At 46.2% G+C, this 23,712-nt stretch overlaps 1 protein-coding gene across 1 annotated transcript in view; it reads left to right on the plus strand.

Annotated features, from left to right (window-relative positions):
- Positions 1 to 1,768: 1,768 nt before the first annotated feature.
- C3H3orf70 (chromosome 3 C3orf70 homolog) overlaps positions 1,769 to 23,712 on the plus strand; it is a 44,344-nt gene continuing 22,400 nt past the window's right edge. The window contains exon 1 of the mRNA XM_057765588.1: positions 1,769 to 2,173. Coding sequence (XP_057621571.1) covers positions 1,984 to 2,173 — 190 coding nt within the window. The 5' untranslated portion in view covers positions 1,769 to 1,983. The remainder of the gene's footprint in view (positions 2,174 to 23,712) is intronic.

The following is a 23,712-nucleotide window of genomic DNA, read 5'->3' on the forward strand; positions in this document are numbered from 1 at the left end:
AGCTCAGAGGTTAAGGGCACTGGCTGCTCTTCCAGGGGACCTGGGTTCAGTCCCCAGCATTGGTATGGCAGCTAACGAACCCCTGTAACTTCAGTCCCAGGGAATCTGGTGTACTCTTCTGCCCTGGAGGGCACGGTGTGCAGCTGGTGTACAAACATGCATGTAGGCAAAACAGTCACACACACAATACGTAAAATTTAGAAAAAAATGATTAGATAATATAGCAATAATGTGGGGTGGGTTCCTTTGGCTTTTCCTCACTTGCTGAAGTTATTCTGAGACGGCTATATTAACAGCAGGGATGCATGGATACTATGAGTCAGCGGGGAGCTGCTTTGGGACTGAAGGGGTGGACACCTGGGAAGTAGGTGATGCGATGACACCTTATGTTTAATGCTGTTTCAGTGTAAGGGTAATGGGAAGTCAGAGTTTGTGACTTAGAAGAAAGCCTTTGCCATCTGGATCCCCCTCAATCCCCAACACGTGAAGATTTCACTGCAGTCAGACATATGCAAATTAGATTTCCCGTCCTAAGCCAAGGTTAAATAAAAGGAAAAATTATGAAAGGTTGCTTACGGCAGCAAAGATTTTTGAGGGCTTTAGGATGAATCTCCTTTAAAGCCAGCCTAGATATTGCTAAGCAGAAGAGAATAAAGTGAAAAGGAGATACGGACATAAGCACGTCCCAGTCCAGCATCTGTGCCGAGAGGTTCTGTTCCCGACCTTCGGCAATTACCTTTGGTAATTCCTGGACCTGAGAATTATTTGGCAAGGAAGCTGAGAAGGAGGGCGTTCCCTGCTTTCCGTGTTTCAGGCTGGATCCTGGCCCCGGTTGAAGGGGGAGCCAATTCCCAGCGCTGCTCCCCAGCATGGAAAACGTATTTGATACAAGTTGTGCTCAGGAGGGAAGACAAACAAGCGGATTTGGGACGGTGGAAGAGGAAGCTGCAGCCTGAGCAGCCACACCCACTGACCAGGCTGGGCCCCCGGGCAGTCCCATTTGTGTGCCCACGTCCGTGTTAACGCCACACATACACTCCATGCATAAGCTTTTTACGCCATTCCAGCCCACCACACCGCCACACACACACCCATGTTCAACCCATGCAATTAATCGCGCTCACACATTGTGGCGTCCACACTTAACTCCCCCTCCCCCGTGCCTCTCCGCACCACTCGACTGTACGCACTGGCCACACATAGCCATTGCAAGCCACTCAGTGAACACCCCCGCCCCAATCCCATATATATCAGGACACAAACCTAACACATCCTCCCACCCCAGTCGCCCGACGCCCCTAGCCCAGTACTAGTTCCGAGCGGCTGGCGCCGGGAAGAACCCGCTAGGTTTCGGGTCTTGGGTCACCGCCCGCTGCTGCCCCGCGGCTCCCGGACCCCGCAGGACGCCGTGGCACGCCGGGGAGGGAGTGTCGGGACCAGGCTGGACTCTGTGCCAAAAGGCTGCGGGAGAAGCCAGCTGTAGCCAGAGCGCCCCCCCCCCCGCTCCACGAGAGGGTGGGCGCGTGCGGGACGTGTGTGTGTGTGTGTGTGTGTGTGTGTGTGCGTGTGTGTGTAGGGACCCGGTTGACCGTCCTCGCGGCCCTCCCTCCGCTTCAAGAGGCGTGTGAGACCAACTCGCGGGGGCTAGGCTCGCAGAGGGGCGCGGCAGCCTAAGAGTGCGCGTGCGCGTGCAGGCGTGGCGGCCCGAGGGGGTGGGGGAGCAGAGAGGAGGGAGCAGCGGGGAGGACGAAAGAGAGAGAAGGGAGGGTGGAGAGGAGAAAGAAGGGAGGAGGGAGCTAGGAGGAGGGCTCAGGAGAAGGGACCCTGGGCACGGGGAGGTGGCAGGCCGGGCCCAGTCGCTGCGCCCTCCCGGGGTGGCTTCTCCGCCAGCCGGTGCCCGCCGCGCCTGCAGCCCGCAGCCCGCCCGCGTCCTGCCTGCCCCGCGCCTCCGCTCCGCTCCCGGGCTCCGGTGCTCCGGGAGACATGAGTGCAGCCGCGGCGCCCGAGCGCGGCTGGAAGAGCGAGAAAGTGGACGAGGCTCAGGCCCTGGCGCGGAGCTGCGCCGCCCGCCGACCCGACTTCCAGCCGTGCGACGGGCTGTCCATCTGTGCCACGCACAGCCACGGCAAGTGCTTCAAGCTGCACTGGTGCTGTCACCTGGGATGGTGTCACTGTAAGTGGAACCGCGTCGGCCTGCGGTCGCCCGCCTGCGGCCCGGCGGTGCCGGGACGACGGGAGGAAATCCCGGGGGAGCCTAGCTGTAGTCACAAAAGGGGACCTCTCTGGCCCAGAGAAGCCTGGGTTTGGTTTTCTTTGCTTTTTCTTTTACATACTTGCTTAGAAGTGGTAAAGCCACCAGAGCGACTGCCATCGACAAGGGAACCTTTTCAGGGGTTTGAGTAGGCACGGACATGCCCCTTTCACTTTCTTGCCTTTTCTTTCTGACTGCTATTTAGCAGAAAGAGCCCATAGAAGTCCAAGTGATCTTATTTATTGTATTTAGATTGAGGACGAAGTATGAAGAATGGTTTCTAAGAAGTTAAAAGGAACAGTTTGAAGAGCAAACTCCTTAGACAGCCAGTTACAGTATTTGAGCCAAGCCAGAACTAGTCTAGACCAGGCCCTTTCTGTTTATCCTGCGAGTTTTAAGTAGATTAAACTTGAGTATCCATTTAATCAGAATTCCACAATTTGATTACTTCGGCATTTAGCTTAATCTCACTGATGAATCATTTCTTTTTAGAAACATTTCTGAAGTCTGTTTCCACATAATCTTAGATTAGAGGGCTTTAAAGTGTTTAAGATACATTTTCCAAGTGATCTTCAATCAAACTTATTTTTCCTGTTATTCAGAAGCAAATGGCTCACGAGAAGAGATGCAATATGCAACAAACCTTTATTTACATTGAGAATATTTGAATATCTTAGTTGAGTTATGAATTAAAGGATAGAAAATCTTTGCTCTTTTCCCTTATAGATTCAAGGTCCATGGACAGAGAACAAACATTTGTTTTGCTGTTGTTCCCTCTGCTAAGGGGCCAAACAGAAAGTTCCTGCTTTTTATCACAAGTGTGGCTTCAGAATAGGAAATGTGGGTGCTAAAGTACACAAATGGATGAATTCGATTGGGGGGGGGGAGCACCTCCTACGAGCATCCCGTTCATACTGCGGAATGGGAAGAAGTTAAGATGGCCCCAGCCTTTGCCTTTCTTACCTCAGCACTATTCCTCCCAGGTAGAGTTGACTCCTGGGAAGTGTACGTCTAGTCAAACCGATTTTTCCTCATTATTGAGACTTGTTCTCGACAGTCTTCCTTACATAGCCTTTTCTCTGTTCCTGCATGTACCTTATGAAATCGTGTGCGTGCGCAAGTGCATATGAGCCATGATGCACGTGTGGAGGTCTGAGGACAACTTTGTGGATTTGGGGGAATCCTGAAGCAAATGCCTCAACTCCCTGAACCCTCTTGCTATCTCCCTTCTTCCTAAATCCTATAGAGCAGTCTCATTCTTCTCAAACCATCGTGATCTGCACTCCAGATATGCACATTTGAGCAGACTAAGAGTTTCTTGCACACGTAAGCCATTCTTCCTCTGCCTCCCGGCTATTCTCGAGGGAAGTAGGTTTTTCCGAAGCAGCTTTGAGCTTCATGTTCACTGAGTGGCTTAGTGGAGACAGCCACCGTTTCCCACTGAGGCTGTTGTTTTATGCTGTTTCTGAACCGCCATTCTGTCCATCCTTCCTCTTTAGAATAGTTCTCACGTACCTACCCATCCTGGTTGTTTGTTCTGAACACGTGTGCTCATGTTAGGTGAGAAGTACCCGAGTTCTGCTCTGGCCAGTGTGGACCAAGAATGCCGCCTTTCACCTTTGAGTGCCGCTCTGCCTTTGCATAGCTGCACCCTGTTGGCCCTTCTCAGACCCCATCACACCAGGCTTGCTGCTGTCCCCCTCAGATTAAGCTTGTTGTCTGCTGACGCCATCAAGTAAGCTTTAAAACTGGTGGTAATTAATCCCCAGATTGTCCCTCTCAAAGCTGGATGCATGGCTTTGGAAACAAGTGCTGATGATACCTTAGGGATTAGCCCATTTTTCTAGGCTACTGTGATTTTAGTTTTGGCTCTATTATTGGATTGCATGGTTTTTGTGTATTTACGCCTGTATCTCATTCCTCCTGTGTTCCTATCATTGTGCCTGTAGTAAACACCTGTATCTGCACTCTAGTTATCGATAATGTAGTTTCAGAGGGAAGGCCACAGAGTCCTGAAGCCTGCTGATGGAGCTGCTGATGGCAGTTCGGAAGGAGCCCTCGTCGAGGCTGCTCCGTAGTCACCTAGTTGCCTCATGCTCTGTTATCCATCTTGTGTCGTTAATGTCTGTCTGGGTCAGTGGGAACTCGGTCAATGAAATTGCTGCCGTCCACCAACACAGGGATTTTTCTGCCGCCTCTTGATCTGTGCTCCAGCTATGCGCAATCCTCGTCACTTTCTCTTTCATAACCCTTCACTTGAATTTTATTCTCCGAATCCAGTGGCCTGTGCAGCTCTCGATCTTCTGGAGTTCATTACTGTAAATGGCACTTGCCCATTTCTCAAACACCTTCTCGATGGCTGCCTCTAATGCGCCTGAGCTATTGGTTCTGCTCATTAACTCGAAATTTCTCTGTTTCGGCTCAGACAACTCAGATTGTTTCCAAAATGCTTCCTGCTTTCTTTTAAGAGGTCAGGGATCGATTTTAAATAATCCAAATTTAAGAAAGTATTTCCATCAGGTATACCGATGTTGGCAGTTCTTTATGATTTCTTTTTATCCCGTGTGTGTCTGTGTCTGTGTGTATGTGTGTGTGTGTGGTGTTAGTGTATAATGTGTGTGTGATGTCTGTGTCTGTACACATATGTGTGTGAGGGTATGTGTGTGTTTGGTGGCTGTGTGTACATACATGTGTGTAATATCTTTGTACATCTATGTGCGTTTGTGTGTGAGTGAGGGTGTGTTTAGTGTTTGTGTGTATATGTGTGTGAGTGAGGGTATGTTGTGTCTCTGTGTGTATAAGTATGTGTGTGTGTGATATTATGTCTGTATACACTTGTGTGTTTGTGTGTGTGAGAGTCTCCCAGGGTCTGTCCACCTTTCACCTTGTTTGGGTCAGAGTCCCTTTGCTGTCTGCACACTGGCTGGTCTGTGGGCTTCTGGGAACAAGTTCCTTTGCTGTCTGCACACTGGCTGGTCTGTGGGCTTCTGGGGACACTTCTATGTCCACCTCCTCTCAGGGTAGGAGCGCTGGGGTTGCTGACACTGGCTTCCATGCTTGGCTTCTGTGTGGGGTCTGCAGATTTGAACTTGGGTTTTCTCACTTGCACGGCAAGAACTTTGCCACCTCCCCAGACCTTCATCTCTTCTTTCTAGTCTCTGCCAGGCTCCCGCTCCTGTTCTGTGCTTCCTGCACTGGCAGAGATTCAGGAGTCGCATTCATGAGCAGCTGTGGCACTCACAGTGCCAGGTGCTCCGTGTCTGTCCCCTCACTTGGTTGGGTATCAACTCTTAGTACTTTTTTTAAAACCAAAATAAAATTATTCTCGAGTAGAGACAGTTAACGTATTTGAGAATCCTGTTTTCTGGCATGATTCTTGTAATCTGTGTATTTATGTTACTTATTTTCTCTTCATGAGATGTCATAGAGACGAAATGCAGACATGAGTACTGCTTCATCCCACCCTTTAAACAGAGTCTAAGGGTGTGTGATCCATGGATTTTTATAATTCCTTTAAAGTCAAACATGGCATAGATGAGGACACCATTGGCTTGTTCATTGAAGCTAAGAATGCAAAAATGAGAGATATCCCATCATACTTGGGAAAGAGAATCAGAACAATTAAGCAAGTTCAGTATTTATGATGGATGTTAAAACTGTAAAGTTCATAACCGTGTAAAATAGGAAAGGCTGAAAATATGTAGTGTTTACAGAAGACATGTAAATATATACTCATAGGTGCATTCTTGTGTGATTACTGTGTTTGGAGGATGACTAGTTATATAATCTAGGACTCTTACTGTGTTACTTAACCCTTTCCCAGTAAGAACGATTTTCAGTTAAATAAATGAACAGATGAAAGTGTCTAAGAAGGGTTTTCAGGGAAAAAATAAAAGAAGAAGACATGGCTTGGCCACAGAAGAGAAGTGGGAGAGAGTAAACCATATGAAGGTTCTCGAAAGTAGACTTTTGTCCTTGAGTGACATTCGTTTAGAAGGAAGAGGAAATTAAAGATGGATGTTGGTGGGTGAATTTGAGAGATGTTTGAGGAGAAGTTCACGGGTGTGAGTAGACTTGGTGTGGGGAAGGAACGGGGTGTTTGTTAGGAACAACTTCCAGGTTTCCGGCCTTTCCAGCTGGGATAGATGGAGAGCCAGTGAGATGGGGAGGGTGGCCACAGAGTCAGTTCGGGTTCATTGGAGTTTATGTGGTCCTAGTCCTCTCATGGTAGCATCAGTAAGCAGTTGCATACAGGGCCCGAGAACTCAGAGGAGAGCTTTGGGCTAGAGATTGTTTGGATGTTTTTTGTTTACAGTTGGAGCCGTGGTGAAGTGTGCTATCTCCAAGAACAAGAAGACAGCACAAAGAATAAAAATAACCCTTAGGCTTTCTCTTTAGACCATTGTTGAGAGTCAATGCACGAGGATAAACTGTCAGAGAATCTAGAGAAGAAAAATCTTCAAAGTAGAGGTGAAGGGGCTGAAGGGCAGTGAGTTCTGGAAGAAGGAACACTGAAATGAAACCGGTATTCATCAGGTTGTTCCTCAGATATTGCTGATTACACTTTGATTTTTCCTCCTCCTCCTCCTCCTCCTCCTCCTCCTCCTCCTCCTCCTCCTCCTCCTCTTCTTTTTTTTTTTTTTCCTTTTGCCAGAGAAAGATTTAGCCTTGGATTCATTACTTCAGGAAATATTGACGTATTACTCAAAGGAATTTGAGATGAATTTTTCAAGGCAAAAAGACAGCAGGAGTCCCAGCAGCTGTTAGGACACCGAGGTGATTGTTTGGGTTTGCTCGCTGATTATTTTGTGACAGACTAAACCAACTGTGCGGAGGATATTCTCGACAATCAATGCCATTATGTTCATTTTAAAGTTGATAAAGAAGGCCTGTTGAAGTCCAGTAGCTTCCCCACGGGCATATTGCCAGTCACGACTGGTGCCCGTACATGGATTCAGGTATGCCTGATGCTGGAATCTTGACCCAGAGCCGAAACAGAGAAATTTCGAGTTAATGAGCAGAACCAATAGCTCAGGCGCATTAGAGGCAGCCATCGAGAGGGTGTTTGAGAAATGGGCAAGAGCCAATTACAGTAATGAACTCCAGAAGATCGAGAGCTGCACAGGCCACTGGATTCGGAGAATAAAATTCAAGTGAAGGGTTATGAAAGAGAAAGTGACGAGATGGTGACAGGAGGGGCTGAGTGGGTGTACGTGATATGATGTAGGTGCCACTAGCAGAGCTCAGAGTTGGCTTCCTAAAGTCACATAAGAGATGAGCTCGGTTTCCTGCAGAATACAGCTCAGAAAATGTCTGTTTCTTTGAGGTTGAAAGCATCAGAGTGGGACTCAATGTCACCTAAGATGATATTAGCATATCTAAAGAAAGACTGGCTCCACAGAAGGTGGAAAATGGAGACGTAGGTAGGGTTGGGTGTAATTTTTGGGATGGTCTCGGGGAGACTGTATGCTACCTAAAGGGTGGAGGCCTGGTCTTCAGGCATCGCAATTTGCAAAATTTAGATGTAATTGAATCTCTAGTTATCAATGTCCTATACAGAGAGAAAGAGTGGTTAGAGTATTTTGCTGTTAACCTTTAGCGCAAATGTTCTTTGTTAGCCGGTTAGCATTGTAGATTTTATGTTATTCTAGTTCTCCTTTCCCACATCCACACCACTAACTCTAGGGAATCTCATGTTTTCTCATCTCCCCTGGCAATGCCTGGTTGCTTCTTCTAAAGGATAGCTCTATCATAGCCATAACCGTAGCTCCAGGGAATATATTCAAGGGGGTGATAGTGAAACGTAGGCCAGAGGAGAAGAGGGCAGTTAGGTAGAACAGTCACCTTCTGCAGACTGAAGGTCCTGCTGGACCTTGTCTGGTGGTTGAAGAAGAAAGAGAGATCAGGTCTCCAGTGAGAGATGTGGACTGATATTCTGGGTGAGTCTCTTTAGGGTTGTTGGAGCGTGGAAAAGCTGGTAGGTGTCCTTACATCAGCCTGGTGTGTCCACCCCACCAACAGCATAAAACAGAATGCTTATCTACACTTGCTGAAGTCTTGCTGTGCGAGTCTGTGTTAACTCTCCCACTGCGAACAGTGCAAACCTAGCAGTGCTGAGAACAGTGGCGTAAACATAAATACTTTGCAGGTGGTTTGATAGTGTGTCTGTTTAGTGAAACAACAGAAGTCAGGGCCTGTGACCTCAGTACCTCTGACCAGGTTTGTAATATAATGATGTGGTAAAATACCCTTGACAGAGCATGGTGGTTTGAATGAGATGTCACCCATAAGTCATAGGTATATGAATACTTTGTCCCCAGTTTGGTGACTGTCTGGGAGGATTGGGTGTGGCCTTGCCGGAGGAAGTATGTCACTGGGCTTTGAGTTAGCTCTCCTTACTTTCTGTTTGTGGTTTGAGGTGTGGTCTCTGATCTCTTCCTGCCACCATGCTTCTGTTCAATTATCGGAGACTGGAACCCGCTGGGACCATATGCCCGATTAAATGCTTTCTATTATGAGTTGCCTTGGTCATGGGGCTTTCTCACAGCAACAGAAAAGTAACTAATACAAAAAGTACCTGGAGACAGGAAGAATTTATTTCATCTCATAGTTTAAGGCGTGGTACATCATGGCAGGAAGTCAAAGGAACTGGGAGTGGAAACTGCTGTTTAAATTACACGTTGTATTCATCTCTCTTTCTCAATTTTATATAGGCCAGAATCTGCTATCCTAACAATGACCCCACTCACAGTTATGATGGGTCTTTCTACATCAGTTAATGTAATTAAAATAATCTCCAGTGGGCATGTCCAGAGGCCCATCTCCCAGATGATGCTATATTCTACCAAGCTGAAAAGGAACCATCACACAGTACCAGATATGCATTCTCTCCCAAGGTCTCTAATTCAGTCACACGTGGTTGGTTACACCATAATGGTCATGCCATTATCGTATAAGTGGGCACATCTTGCCTGGCAGGCCAGTATTTTAATACACAGGTTTTACTGCTGGGTAAGACCATTGATGGCTTTTCTCTGCCAGCAGCCTACGTGGAGCCTTATGGCATGATGAGGGCTATCTAGCATGGATGAAGCCTCCATAATATTTCCAGTGTGATTTTTATATGTCCTGTAACCAAGATGTATAGTGTCTTTAGCAATACGGCTTCACCATCAGGTTCTAGGGCAACCAAGAGCACTGGCAGTAACCTGGATTGTTTGGGGGACCTCTTGGGCATCCACGACCAATACTCTATAGGGAAGTATCTTATACCAGGCACTGGCACACACTGCACGACCAATACTCTATAGGGAAGTATCTTATACCAGGCACTGGCACACACTGCACGACCAATACTCTATAGGGAAGTATCTTATACCAGGCACTGGTACACATTGCTTTGGGAGAGGCACTATCTACACATGCTGGATATCTCCATTCAAACTTTGTAAGTTGTAATTTTTTTGTTTGCATTTTAGACAGGATCTCACTATATAGCTGTGGCTGTCCTGGAACTTACTGTGTAGAACAAGCTGGCTTCAAACTCACCACAATTGGCTTTAAACTGTGTTTTTAAGTTAGTTCACGAAATAGGTTTCTATGTGAGTTTTCCACACATCCTTAGTTTTGACTAACTCTCTAACCTCTCTTCTTCCGCTGCTCCCGTGCCTGTACCACTGCGCCATTTCCTGTGTCACTGCTCCTCCCCTGTGCGTGCCTGTCACGTGTGATCTACTGTCCCCTCCCGCCAATCCCCAACAGTCGTCCCTTTCTAACTCCCTGGCCTCTGAAGTCACTCCAACGTAAACATACACATCTAAAATTTGAAAGCTAGGATCTGCTTCTGAGTGAAAACATGGAGTTTGTCTTTCTGAGCTGGGTTACCTCACTCAGTATAATATTGCTCCTGCAGATTTCCTAATTTGGTTTTACGTGCACTTATCCATTGTCCTCTCATCAGTTGGTGACATGCAGTTGGATTCCGTCTCACATCTATTTTGAGCAGAGCAGCAGTGAACATGGATGTGAAAGTGTCTGTAGTAGGAAGTGGAATCCTTCGGGCGCATCCTCAGGAGTGGTGTGGCTGAGTCATATGGTAGCTCTGTTTTTAGCTTTTGAGAAACTTCCACCCTGATTTCCATAGCGGCTACACAAGTTTACATTCCTGCCAACAGTGAATAAGGATTCCCCTTCTCCACATCCTTCCAGCATTTGTTACCATTTCATTTCATTTCTCAATTTAAAGGATTTTTGGAGACTACGTGAATGCTGTATTTACATAATTTTCATCTCTTCCTCTCTCAACTCCAACTCCTATCATGTCGCCTACTCCATCTCAAATTAATGACTTCTTTTATAATTACACAACCACACCAAGCAAACAAAACAGCATCCCAAAACAGCACCCCAAATCTGCTGAGTCCAGCTGGTGTTGTTCTCATGCGACAACTGGTTGGGATTGGAAAACTTTTAGGTGATTTGTACCTGAAGAAGATTGATTCTTCCTCTCTCAGAAACCATTGCCTGTAGCTCCTCATCTAGGGGTGAGGCCGTATGAAATTTCCCCTGCCTGCGTTGGCATGCTGACTTGTTTGTTACTGTGCAGGTCTTGTTTAGCAAACTGTATCGTTGAGATTTCATGGGTGCAGAATCCTTACCATGTCTGCATGACACTACATAGCCTCAAGCATCTGGTCCTCTGGCTCCTAATAACCTCTCTGCCCCCCTTCTGTGATGTTCCCTGAGCCTAGGGGTAAGCATTGCACTGTAGATGTTCCACAGGACACCCTATTGTCACCTCTTCTCTACATTGACCAGTAGTGTATTTCTGTCCTGATCTCTGTCCACTGCAAAAACAAGCTTCTTTGTTGAGGGGGTGAGAGCTATAGTTATCTGTAGGTATAAGGATAAGTACTTATAATAAAGTTATACACCATATTGGTTTATGAAAATGGCAGTAGTGGTGTCTGCTCTAGGGTCTTTAGTGTCTACAGTAGCGGCTAGTTGGGTGGGTTTAATCCTAGGCATGAATTACCTGCTGTTGAGCAGGCCTCAAGTCCAGCTAGTCAGCCGTGAGTCACGTCTGGTTTCATTCATCCACCTGTAAATCTTATAATTTCACTTTTCTTGGCAACTGAATAAAATTTCATTATACACACACACACCACATTTTTATTAGCCACTCATCAATTATAGACATCTAAGCTGTTTCCATTTCCTAGCTGTTGTGAACGGAGCACCTAGTGAACTTGGCTAACCAGTGTCTGTACAGTAGGATACCAAGTCTTTGGGTGTGTGCCAAGGAGTGCTATAGCTGGCTCATATGGTCTGTCTGCTTTGAGCTTTTGAAGACTCTGCAGGTTGACATCCGTAGTGGTCGAACCAGTTTTCAATCTTACCAGCAGTGAATGAGGGCTCCCTCTTCCCCTCATTCCTGTCAGTATTTGTTGTTGTTTTCTTGATCTTAGCCATCTGACTAGGGTAAGATGGGCTCTCAGATAGTTTTCATTTCCAGTTCTCTAATTGCTAATGATACGGAAGGCTTTTTAAGGTAGGGCCGTCTGTATGAGTTTGGAGCCCACCATTGTAGACTGGTGAGCTGGAACATTGGGCGCACAGCTGAAGACAATGGTTCCTCTCTTCACAAGATATCAGTAGCTAGCAGTTGAGAAGTAAGGGTAGGACCTCATGAGCCATTTTCCCATACTCAAGTGACTGTTGACAGGGCCAGTCTTGTACAGGCTTCATGCAGGTGACTGTAGCTTGCTGTGAGTTTGTGATTGCTATGGCTGTGCCATGCCTAGAGAATGGCTCTTGACATCCCTTCCCCCATCTTGACTTACAGTCTTTCTGCCTCCTCTTCTACAAGGTTCCTGAGCTTTTAGAGAGGGTGGTGGTTGTACCAGACTATTCTCCAAGCCAGAGTTCCACATCTTCATGAGTTCACCTGTGCCCATGTGCAGAAGAGCATCACAGCTAGCCTTGGTGATGACTGATCTTCCCTCATAGGAGGGGTAGCAGGGAGAAGCATGAGACCTTCCAGCCATCCAAGGGGTTCAGGTTTTACGTTAAAATCTTTGATCTGTTTCGAGTTGATGTTTTTGTGGGCAGTCTAGTGTTATTTTTCTCTATGTAGATACATAGTTTCCCCAGCGTCACTTATTGAAGCTTGGGTGTATATTTTTGCTGTCTTTGTCAAAATAAAATGGACTTATATGTGAGTTCTTAGTTTGTTCTATTGATTTATGTCTCTGTTTTGTGCCAGCTCCGTATCTTCATTGTTAGGGCTCTGTGGTATAATCTCAAATTGAGTATGTTTTGTTCATGATGCCATTGGCTACCCAGGATCTTTTGTTGCCTCCTTATGAATTTTAAGATTTTTTTTCTATTTGTGAATAACATCACTGGAACTTTTCCCCCCTTTTATTGACAATAAAAACCATGTGGTTGCTGGGAATTAAACTCAGGAGCTCTGGAAGAGCAGCCAGTGTTCTGAACCGCTGAACCTTCTTTCCAGCTTGCCTTTTAGTTTTTATTTGGTGGCAGTTTCACATGGGAGAGGCCTTACGTTCAATTGCCACGAACAGACATCGATGTCAAAGCAAAGACCATTACATCTCATCATGCCCTTGTGAAGTGCTTTTGTTACAAACTTCACTTAGTAATACAGAAATATCATTTGATCCACAGAGAATCATTGGTGTCATTTCTTAGCACAGCGTGAAGCTGTGTTTTAGAATTAATGTGTTTTTCATACTGACTTTGTAAAATTATAGCTATACCTATAATGCTTATCCTCATATTTTTTAAAGCTGTGGTTGGTAGAGTTACTTTCTGCATTAACTTCGGGTTCATCTTAACAGATTCATATATGAGCCTCCACAAGAGGGTCTCTGTTTGTAGTTTTGCCTGGATACGTGTAAAAGTGATCTCTGCTTGCTATTGTCATTTAATATTGCATTGCCCTCAACATGTTATCTAAGGATCCAATTATATACTCAAAACCTTTTAGCTAATGACAGGTGGAGACACGAATTCAGAAGTTGTGATCCATGCTAGACACACAGTGGGTATGTGTCAAGTAATCGACCTCAGGCAGTATTGTCTGTAAGTACTTGATCAAATAGTGCACATTCAGATCTGACCCAGCATTTGTGTCCTGGTTTTCAGCAAAATCAACCATATTAAGGACGGTCATAAAATAGGTTTGTTTTGTAGCTTTGCCATATGTTGGGTACAGTTGCACCGATAATGTCTTTTATAACTTCATAAATCACATGTGATAGAAATATACCCACTAGTGTCTCTGGATCCTGGAAAAGAGTTTGTACCGCCAGGCTACATGGCAAGATTCAACAGTCAGTGTGGCGTGCTCTGGACTCCCTCACTACTTTGGTGAGGATCTTCCTATCTGCTTTACATAAAGAGGAGAGTTAGGAGAATCATAAACATTACTGTTTGTGATGACTCAGTGTCCTCAAGGGGAAATCACATTCTTTCTTTTTCAGAAAAGAAGATGGAGACCTCACACTTGCTGATTATAGTGTTTGATAAATAAAATGAGCAAAAAAATCTCCCTGGAACCTGAGTGTGTGTGTGTGCGTGTACATGCATACACTTGTGCATATGCGTGTGAGTTTGTGTGCACACGTGGGTTGTCAGTGAGACAGATTAAGAGAGACTTGACTTTCCTGAAAGGCATTCGGCCAGGGGGCCAAGCACTAATGCAATGTGAATTCATCATAGGGGCGGGACACTAGAGATAAAAACTTAAAGAGGTTGCAGGTTGATAGCTAACCAGATGCAGTTGGGTATGAGCTAACCAGGTGCAGTTAGGTATGAGTTAACCAGGTACAGTTAGGTATGAGCTAACCAGGTATAGTTAAATATGAGCTAACCAAGTGTAGGTGTATGAGCTAACCAGGTGCAGCTGGGCATGAGCTAACCAGGTCCAGCTGGGTATACACTAACTAGGCGGAGGTGGGTAACCAGATGAGAAAGATAGGGCTCTGGGAAAATAATGTGCAAGACACCATCACCTTTTAGCAAAGTTTTGCATCTGATGTAGTTAATAGTAACTGCCTTAGGGTTTCTATTGCTGTGAAGCAAGACACCATGACCACAGCAATTCTTATAAAGAAAACATTTAATTGGGGTGGCTCATTTACGATTTCAGAGGTGCAGTCCATTATCATCATGATGGGAGCATGGTGGCTTGCAGGCAGATGTGATGCTGGGGCAGAGAGTCCTCCACCATGCAGGCAACAGGAAGTCAACTGACTGTCACACTGAGGGAAGCTTGAGAAAAAGACCTCAAAGCCCACACACTTTTCCCAATAAGACCACACCTACTTCAACAAGGCCACACCTCCTAATAGTGCCACTCCTTTTGGGGTCCATTTTCTTTCAAACCACCATAGTAACAGACTCAATTGCAAATAATAGCACTTTCTAACCAGAAGCATCCACAACTATTCTAGAAAGGAAACCATCCAGATCATCCCATACACAGGAACCAAGTCTGAGGTAACCAAGGAGGACTGTAGTTGCCTCTTGGTAGCTGAGATAGAGTTGGCTCTGCTGAGGTAAGCTACAATCTGGTCATGCAAACATGAAAACAAAGAGAGCATATTTCTATTAACTGGGAGCACACCCTGCCAAGGGCTAGGACCAGAGAGACACTAGCGAGGTCAGTACAACTAGAAGCTGTACTGTAAGAAATGTCAGGGGAGGACAGAAGAGAGTTTCCTAGAATCCTGGCTAGGGCCAGTCAGGGAATGATGAAAGGACAGACACACAGACACAGAACAGTGAAGTTGGGATTGGATAGGGTCCCACTACCCCTATGACTGCTGCCAGAATTTGGAACTTCCGAGTGTTTATTGTGTACAGCATACGGGGAGAGACTGCTCTGAGTAGGAGATCTCTCTAGGACAACAGCGTGGGCGGAGGAAGCACGTGGCCAGTCTTTGTGCACGCTAATCAGTCATTCATAAATATTCATACTTGCCCTCCTAGGGACAACTTTGCCATTCCTCTTGAGCCTGGTCCCTATGGGTACCAGCATTGTCAAATTGTTCCGTGGGTCAGTTGGTTCACAGCGTGGCCATGCCCGGATCAAAACACATGTCCTCTCAGGACCTCACTCACTCAGAGATCCCTCCACCCTACAGGTTCAGAGCATGTCAACTCCCCTAATTAGATGGACAGAAGACATCATCCCCTGTTGTTAGGCTGATGTGCAGAGAGCTTGTAGGTCCTTCAATGGCTTAACTTGTGCAGTGCGCAGAGAATTAACCAGTCTCATTAGAAATGGCCTCAGGCATTGTCCAGTTCCTTCCTTAAATGCTGTTTGAAATCCTACACAGCCAGACTAACACATTCTCCCCGCTTTCTCGGAGTCCCCTCCGGAGCTCTGCTTAACTCTCCGGAGCTCTGCTTTCTGCTGTAAATCTTTCATCTTTCTTCTTTCTGTAAGAATAAAACTCGGAAACTCGCCTTTCATCTTTTGAATTCATGCGATGAGGACCCAGACCCACCTAGCGCTTCAGTCAGCACACCCAAGGACACTTCCTTTTTCCATTCCAGTGCTGGACAGAACTTACCTCAGGATATGCTAATTTATGCTAACATTCATTTCAAGCGCCTTTTTGGTGGTTTTCTATCTCTCTTGAAGTGACAGAAGCTGTCAAGGTTGGTCAAAGTGACCAGCTCAGCTACTAGACTGATAGCTGTCAGATGTAGCCCAGGCACAGCTGAAGAGGCATCTGCCCCAGGATGGGCAGGGATCAAGGCTGTACTGCAGTGTTACTGTCATTTTCAGTTCCTGAGTCTGGCTACTCTGTGAGTACATTTCTACCTGAGGCCCCATCTGTCTTAGTTAGGGATTCTATTGCTGTGGAGAGAAACCATGACCACAGCAACTTTTATAAAGGAAAACATTTAATTGGAGTGGTTCAGAGGTTCAGTCCCTTGTCATCATGACAGGACATGGTGGTGTGCAGGCCGACAACGTGCTGGAGAGGTAGCTGAGAGCCCTACATCTTACAGGCAACAGGAAGTGGTCTGAGATACTGTGTTGTATCTTGAGCATATATGAGACCTCAAAGCCCACCTACACAGTGACACACTTCCTCCAAGACCACACCTCCTCCACAAGGCCACAACCTGTAATAGTCCCGCTCCCTTTGGAGGCCATTTTCTTTCAGACACCACACTACCAGAGTCAGTAGCAAGTGTTTTTGCGGAAGGAGTAGGAACTGTCAATCAAGAGCCCCTGTTTTTGTGATCTGGTGAGTTGCTTGCTTTAAATACTCAGCAAGTGCACAGTGAAACTGGGTTTCACATGGAAACATCATGATGAGACTTTAGTTGTGGGAGCCCCAAGGAGACTTGACTGAAGCCACAGAGACCTCTTCAGCTGCCATGGCTGCTGCCTCTGTCCCAGAGGCCACCATATTAACAACTACCTTAAAGCTTTTGTTTCAGTCATTATCACTGTAGATACCGTGCTATGGCTCTGGAAAATGCACGTGGCCTCGGTAAGTGTTGATGCTCCTACCCCACAGCCTTTCCATATGTCTCCATGTATTGCAGAAGTCCCACTACAGCCCAGAAAGAGCAACTCCCCACCCGTGACCTGCAGGACAGCCAGACTAGGTGCACCTCCTCACCCATGACCCCAGGACAGCCAGGCTCAGGGTACCTCCTCACCCATGACCCCAGGACAGCCAGGCTCAGGGTACCTCCTCACCCATGACCCCAGGACAGCCAGGCTCAGGGTACCTCCTCACCCATGACCCCAGGACAGCCAGGCTCAGGGTACCTCCTCATCCATGACCCCAGGACAGCTAGACTCGGTGCACCTCCCCACCCATGACCCCCAGGACAGCCAGGCCCAGTGCACCTTTCAGAGTGTGGTGACTAAGCAGAATGTGAATAGCAGATAGGAAGCTGGTCACGTGCGTGCCTGGCTAAGCAGCCGTCTTCTAATTCTCAGAAATTCAGGAGACCTGTGCACTGCCCCCCATGCTGCAGCACAGCTTCAGTAAAGCCTACTGCAGGTGGATGTTGTGGACCTGTGGTTTTTCAGGGAGAGTGGACCGAGATGGTGTCAGACAACACGAGATGCTTACCTGTGGGCTCCTAGGTCGAGTGGACCGGGATAGACACCAGAGCAGAAAACACAGGCTGTTAGCTCCCAGCACAGTTAGCGGTGAGGGAGTTTGAAGGCTTGGGGCAGAGACTGTTGAAAGGGGAAGGGAGGGAGGAAAGCTGCAGAGACCCGAGGCTGAGGACAGCAAGGATTCTGGAAGAGCCTCGGGCTCCAGCTGCTGGAAGAGTTCCATCCAAAGAGCTGCTGAGAGTCCCCAGCTCCAGCTGCTGAAGGACCTGTAGGAATGGCTAGAGCTGAGCTGCTGGCTCTCCGCTTGTATGATAACACTAGATGCTGAGGGCTGTTGGCACTCACACGTTTGGAGCAATAACTGCTGAGAACTGAAGGCCATTGCTGTTCCGTGCACGGAGCTGCCAGCACTGAAGGAGCTGCCCCTTGCATCTTCATGATTTCTATCCAGAGCCAGTAAAGGACCTTCATCCAGCTGGTGACACTGAGGGTCAAATTCAGGGTCTCATGTTTGCTAGGCCCACACACTACCACCGTGTTAATCTTTCGGCCTTGTAGTTTATTAATTTGACACCCTGGTAGTGATCTGTGGTGCAATTTTGAGAATTAGAGATAATGTAATACCTTGTAGCATTGGCAGCTCCCTTGATCATAGTTGTCTTTATAGTCTTGATAAGCCAGCGCCTAGCGATTAAAGACTTAATAGGAACACAGTGTCCAGAGCTTGTGGTTGGAGGGTTCTGGAACATGAGACTGAATTACTCCATTTGCCAGGAGAGGACTAGATGCTAAGAATAAAGGACTTCTGGGAAGCTTGTTAGACCTGTGAATGTAAAGCAGTCATAGCAACCCGGCTGCTCTCTAGAGCAGCACCCAGCCTCCCACAGTGCAGTGTTGGTGTGGCAAGGCCACAGGGCCTTGACGTATAGCCCAGGCTGGCCTCAAACCTTAAACTCCTGTGTACTCTAGGCTAGTCTCAAACTTGTGGCAGTCCTCCTGCTTCAGCCTCCTACCTGTTGGGGTCACAGGTGTGCACCACCATGCCTAATCAGCCAGCCATACTGCTGGCTGTTCTGTCCTGTTAGTATGTGAAGTTTTGGGTTGCAGCCTGTGAGCTCAGCTTCTGGCATTAGGCATCGCTTTACCCATGAGATACGGCAGAAGTGTAAAGAGAAGGCTATGTGAGCGAAACCACTGTAATCATATAAATCTAAGTGCTGTTCACCCCTCTGCTCACAGAGGAACCGAGGCAGCAGGTCTGGGAGGGGAGGTGCTTCTCTGGTCGGTGCTTTGCGTGTGCTTCTGAGATTATGGTGTTTGTCCCCCTGCGCGTGTGAAAGGATCGAGGGAGAGTGAGACAGCAACTGTAGTCTCCATTACAGGCTTGACTTCCGTTTCCCAGATGCTGTGTTCTAAGCCATGGCTGATGTTAGGGTGTCATTTAGTGTGAGCTCACTCATTCACTCCTATTCCCCAGCATGTAGCAGATTATATGTTCCTGATTTCTGCTTGTTTGTAAGATGCTGAAAAGATGATGGTACGGCTCCCCTGCTAGAATACTTGCGTGGCATGCGACAGTTCAAATCAAATGCACATCTATAATCCCAGCATATGGGAAGTGCAGGGAGGGGTTCAGGAATTCAAGGTCATCCTTGGCTATGTTGTGAGTTCTAGGCAGCCTGGGCTCCATAGACTCTGCCTCAAAGAAGAAAGTTACTGAACATAAAATCTTATTGACAATATTTTTTTGCTTATTTAGGGAATTCTTAGAGTAGGAATAGATAAATTATCAGATCATTTGTGGGCTTAACTATTGCAGGAGGGGCCTGCTTGTTGGTTCCTGGCCACCTGACTAGTTTAGACCTGAAATAATCACACAGAAACTGTGTTAATTAAATCACTGCTTGGCCCATTAGCTCTAGCTTCTTATTGGCTAACTCTTACATCTTAATTTAACCCATATCCATTAATCTGTGCATCACCACGAGGCTGTGGCCTACCAGCAAAGTTTTAGCACATCTGTCTCTGGTGTCTCCATGGCATCTCTCTGACTCCGCCTTCCTCCTCCCATGCTATAGGCCAAGCCAGTTCTTTATTCATTAACCAATAAAAGCAACACATAGACAGAAGGACCTCCCACCATCACTTAACAACCCTTCTTGTAAATTGATGTAATTTCTTCATGAACTTTCTTGGTTTTTGACATAAAGTTAGGCAGAACAGATACACACGTTAAAATATTATAATTTATTTACAACAGAATGAAATTGAAATTGTGTCTCTAGTTAGGTTCTAGAAACAGTTTTATATTCTGCGTATGTGGGTGCATGTGGAGGCTAGGTTAATGTGGAAAGCCCCCCTCAGGTGCTCTTTACCTTATTTTATTTTTAATTAAAGCTTCGCTTATTATTGTGTGTGTGTGTGTGTGTGCATTTGTTCTCACACACGCAGGTGTTTGTGGGTGCTTGTGCTGTGACGTGCATATGGAGGCTGGAGGACAGCTTTGTGAAGCTTGGTCTCTTCTTCCACTGGTGCCTAGATTCTGTGACTTCATCTCAAGGCACCAGGCTTACCAGCAGGTGCCCTTTACCCACTGAACTATCTTGCCAGCCTGCTCTATCTTATTTTTTGAGACAGGGTCTCTAAGATGACCTAGAGCTCACCAGTTTGTCTAGCTTTGCCATTAGGGAAGCTCCAGGGATCCTACTGTCTCTGCCTGCCCAGCCTGAAGAATACAGGCATGTGATGGAGCACCCTGCTTAAAAAAAGAAAACAAAAAACATGGGTTGTAGAAACTGAACTCACCATGCTTGCGTAGCCATAGATTTACTGACTGTGCCATGTCCCCAGCTCATCAATTACATATTCTTACCTATAGCTTACAGACAGAGAGGTGTAACATCGCTGTCACCACTTAGAATCTCTTCACAAATTTTGGCTGTTGTTTGGATCTTAAGTGTCTGTCAAAGGCTCGTAGGTTAAAGTCTTAGTGTGTGACTGGGCGGTGGTGTGACCTTTAACAAGGATGCTCTAGGAAGAAGTCTTTGAGTCATTGCAAGTGTGCCTGGGAGGTTATTATGAGTCCCATGATGGCTAATCTTGATTCTCTTGATGGGATTTGGAATCACTATGGCAACAATCTCTAGGCATGTCTGCGAGCAATCATCTCAATTGCTTTACTTGAGGTGGGAAGATGCATTCTAAATGTAGTACCTTTACGCGGCCTAAGGTCAGGTATCTTACTGCAGCCACGAGAAGGTAATTAACACAGAGAAACTGCTACTGAGAAGCCGGGCCATTTGCTAGCGAAAACTTGACCGTGTGGCTTGGAGGACTTCAGAACTGGGTTGCATGAAGCATGTAGTTGAGTTTGGAGCTTTGGGCAGGAAAAGTCCCCGAGTGCTCTAAGCAGAGCTTAATGGGCCATTGGGATGGGAGTTTGGAAGACCAGAACACCAAGAGAAATGCAGACAGTGGAGGCCAAGATTGACACGTTTCAGAGGAGAACATGGACTCCTGTAGGAATTGGACTAGGGTCATTCCTCTTATATCCTGGCGAAGAATCTGGATCCAGAGAATCTCAGTGAGGTTAAATTTAAAGGTATGCCAGTGTACTTGGTGGAGGAATTTTCAAGCCAGGATAGCATTTCTGGTTGTCATGGTTACTGCTTACTGCTCTCATCCAGCGCTTATGGTTAGAGCATAAAGTGGAGCTGGTCTTGGTTGCCAAGACACCACACACTGTGGTCATAGGATGTGGGGAAAGCCAGATGGCACTGGCTGGCTTGCATGGTGTCAGAAGGTGCTGTAAATGACAGTAAATTTACTTCAGAGAAGTAAATGACAGTCTCCCACACAACTGTGAGCCAGTGAGCTACTGTGATGACTGGTATGGCCAGGTATGCCCATGGGCAAAGTAGTGTCATGAAAGTTATGGAGTAACCAACCCCTCTATGATTGGTGTTAGGATCCAGGCCATAGGAAGAAACAAATTCTTGTTACTGTACATCTGGCCAGGAACACGTGGCTGTCTTTGTTCCTTTCAGAGTTGTGTTAACTGAAGTTCTGCTGCCTTCTGTGTGCGTGTTAGAACCATATTCTGGGTCTGGGATTGGATTTCTGTTTGTGTTGAGCTTGTAGGTCATTTTGGGGAGATCCAACTTTCATTTAAGATTCTTGAAGCTCTGTTGTTAGGTTTCCATGTGCAGAGAGGTCATCGTGGTCATTTGAGCTTCATAACTGCATTTTTTTTTAAGTCTCGGGTAATATTCTTTGCTCTAAAACTAGTTTTACACTAATTCGGCAACTCTGTCCTTTTGGATAATGTCTGTGTGGTACATTTTCTTTATAACTTTACTTCTCAGCAGTTGGTGTCTGTATGTTTAAGGTGGGCTTCTCGGAGAGAGTATACTGTTGGGTCTTGTCACAACTAAAGTTTGTGATTATAACTAAGAAAATAAGCATGATTCTACTCTGAATAAGGAAGGCCTGTTCTGGATCGGATGGCCAGGCAAGGTGCTGACATTGAGAAGGGGCCTGCAGAAGAGAAGTTCGAAGTGTGCCATACGGGAGGCTAGGGGAGAGTGCGGCTGCCACCAGGGTTCAGAGACTGCTAAGGCAGAAACCCCAGCAACAACAGTGGCCCCTGAAAGACAGGATCCCATGTGTTCTACAAGCCGAATTAAGGCTAATCTGATGGGCGAGCAGGGTGGATGAGGGAGAATGTAGTGAGACTTGTGGAGTTACAGGAGGGAAGGCTGGGCATGTAGGACATCCAGAGGACATTACTGCATGCTTAAGCCATGAGATGACTGATATTGGGGTAGTTTATCCTAGCCATCAGAACAGATATATAAAAAAGCTGCAAAAAATTTCACTGTAAGTATAACATACTTTTTATTGTTAAGAAAAATGAAATGAAGTCCCTGTTGGCTCCTACACCTGCCATTCCTCTTTTCTATTCAGTTTTCATTTTATTCCATTTAAAATAAAGTTATACAGTAGAAAGAGGGCAGTCTCTTGATTTTATAATTCAGAAACGTCCTATACTCAAGGGGCATGACTGTTAATAGCTCAGTAACATGCTCATCATCTCCTGGCGCTGACCTCATAAAAAGAGTAAGGGAAGAAGAGGAACCACTAATGGAGAGGATGTGACTCTTGTACAGCTGGGTGTGGTGGTGCGTTTTTAAATCCCAGGCGAGTGGGTTTCTGTGAGTTCAAGACCAGCCTGGTCTACATAGCAGATTTCAGGACAACCAGAGGTTCAAAATGGAGAGACCTTTTCTCAGAAAAGAAGGGAGGAAGAGGAGGAGGAGGAGGAAGAAGAAGAAATTTGTAGATTATGTGTGCACTGAATGCTGAGGCTGCTAAACTTTATAAGATAAACACTCAAGGCATGAAATGTGTCAGACAGGTCCTGATAATATAGGTGGGAGATTTCAGTACTCTACTCTCCTCTTTAGATGGGTATTTCAAAATAAAACTCAGAGCTAAACCATCACATAGATCGATTGGTTTTAACAGATACCTACAAAATATTCCATCTAAAAGGTATGGAATACACGGCTTTTCAGTGACCCCCAGACTGTCCTCTAAGATTGATCACATTAGAGGCCACAGTGTAAGCCTTAATAGATACAAAGTAACTGAAATAATTCCTTGTATCATCAAATTATAGTGGAATAAAACTAGTAACCAACAGCAAGAGAAACCACAGAAATGACACGGATACTTGGATACTGAACAATCTACCCTTGAATGAACAATGCACAGAGCCTCTGGGCTAAAGCTAAGCTGTTCTCAGAGAGGGTAATAGCTCTAACTCTGTGCATTAAACATCACAGGAAGTAACCTCAGGATGCACCTCAAGGTCTTAGAAAAACAAGAAGCCAAGCCAAATGCAGCAGGAGGGAAGAAGTCAGAAGGACCAATAGAAATGAGGGAAATAGAGACTAAAAGAACAATACAATTATTTATCTAAATGATTGGTTTTTTAAAAAATAAAGTTACAGATCCCTATTCAAACTACCTAAAAGGAAGAGGGGACCATCTTAGCCACTTTCCTATTGCTAAGAAAAGACACCATGACAAGGCAACTTAAAAAGAACATATTTATTAGGGCTCATAGTTTGGGGGGTTAGAGTCTATGATGACTGTGGAGAGGAGCATGTCAGCAGGCAAGCAGGCATGGTATTGGAGCAGTAGCTGAGAGCTCACTCAGGGCAGAGAGCTCACTGGGAATGATGTGAGCTTTTGAAACCTCAGAGCCCTCCTGCAGTGACACACTTCCAACAAGGCCACACCTCCTAATCCTTCCCAAACAGTTCCACTGAGG

The sequence above is a fragment of the Chionomys nivalis genome, chromosome 3, assembly GCF_950005125.1.
Source record: "Chionomys nivalis chromosome 3, mChiNiv1.1, whole genome shotgun sequence".
Taxonomy (NCBI): Eukaryota; Metazoa; Chordata; class Mammalia; order Rodentia; family Cricetidae; genus Chionomys; species Chionomys nivalis.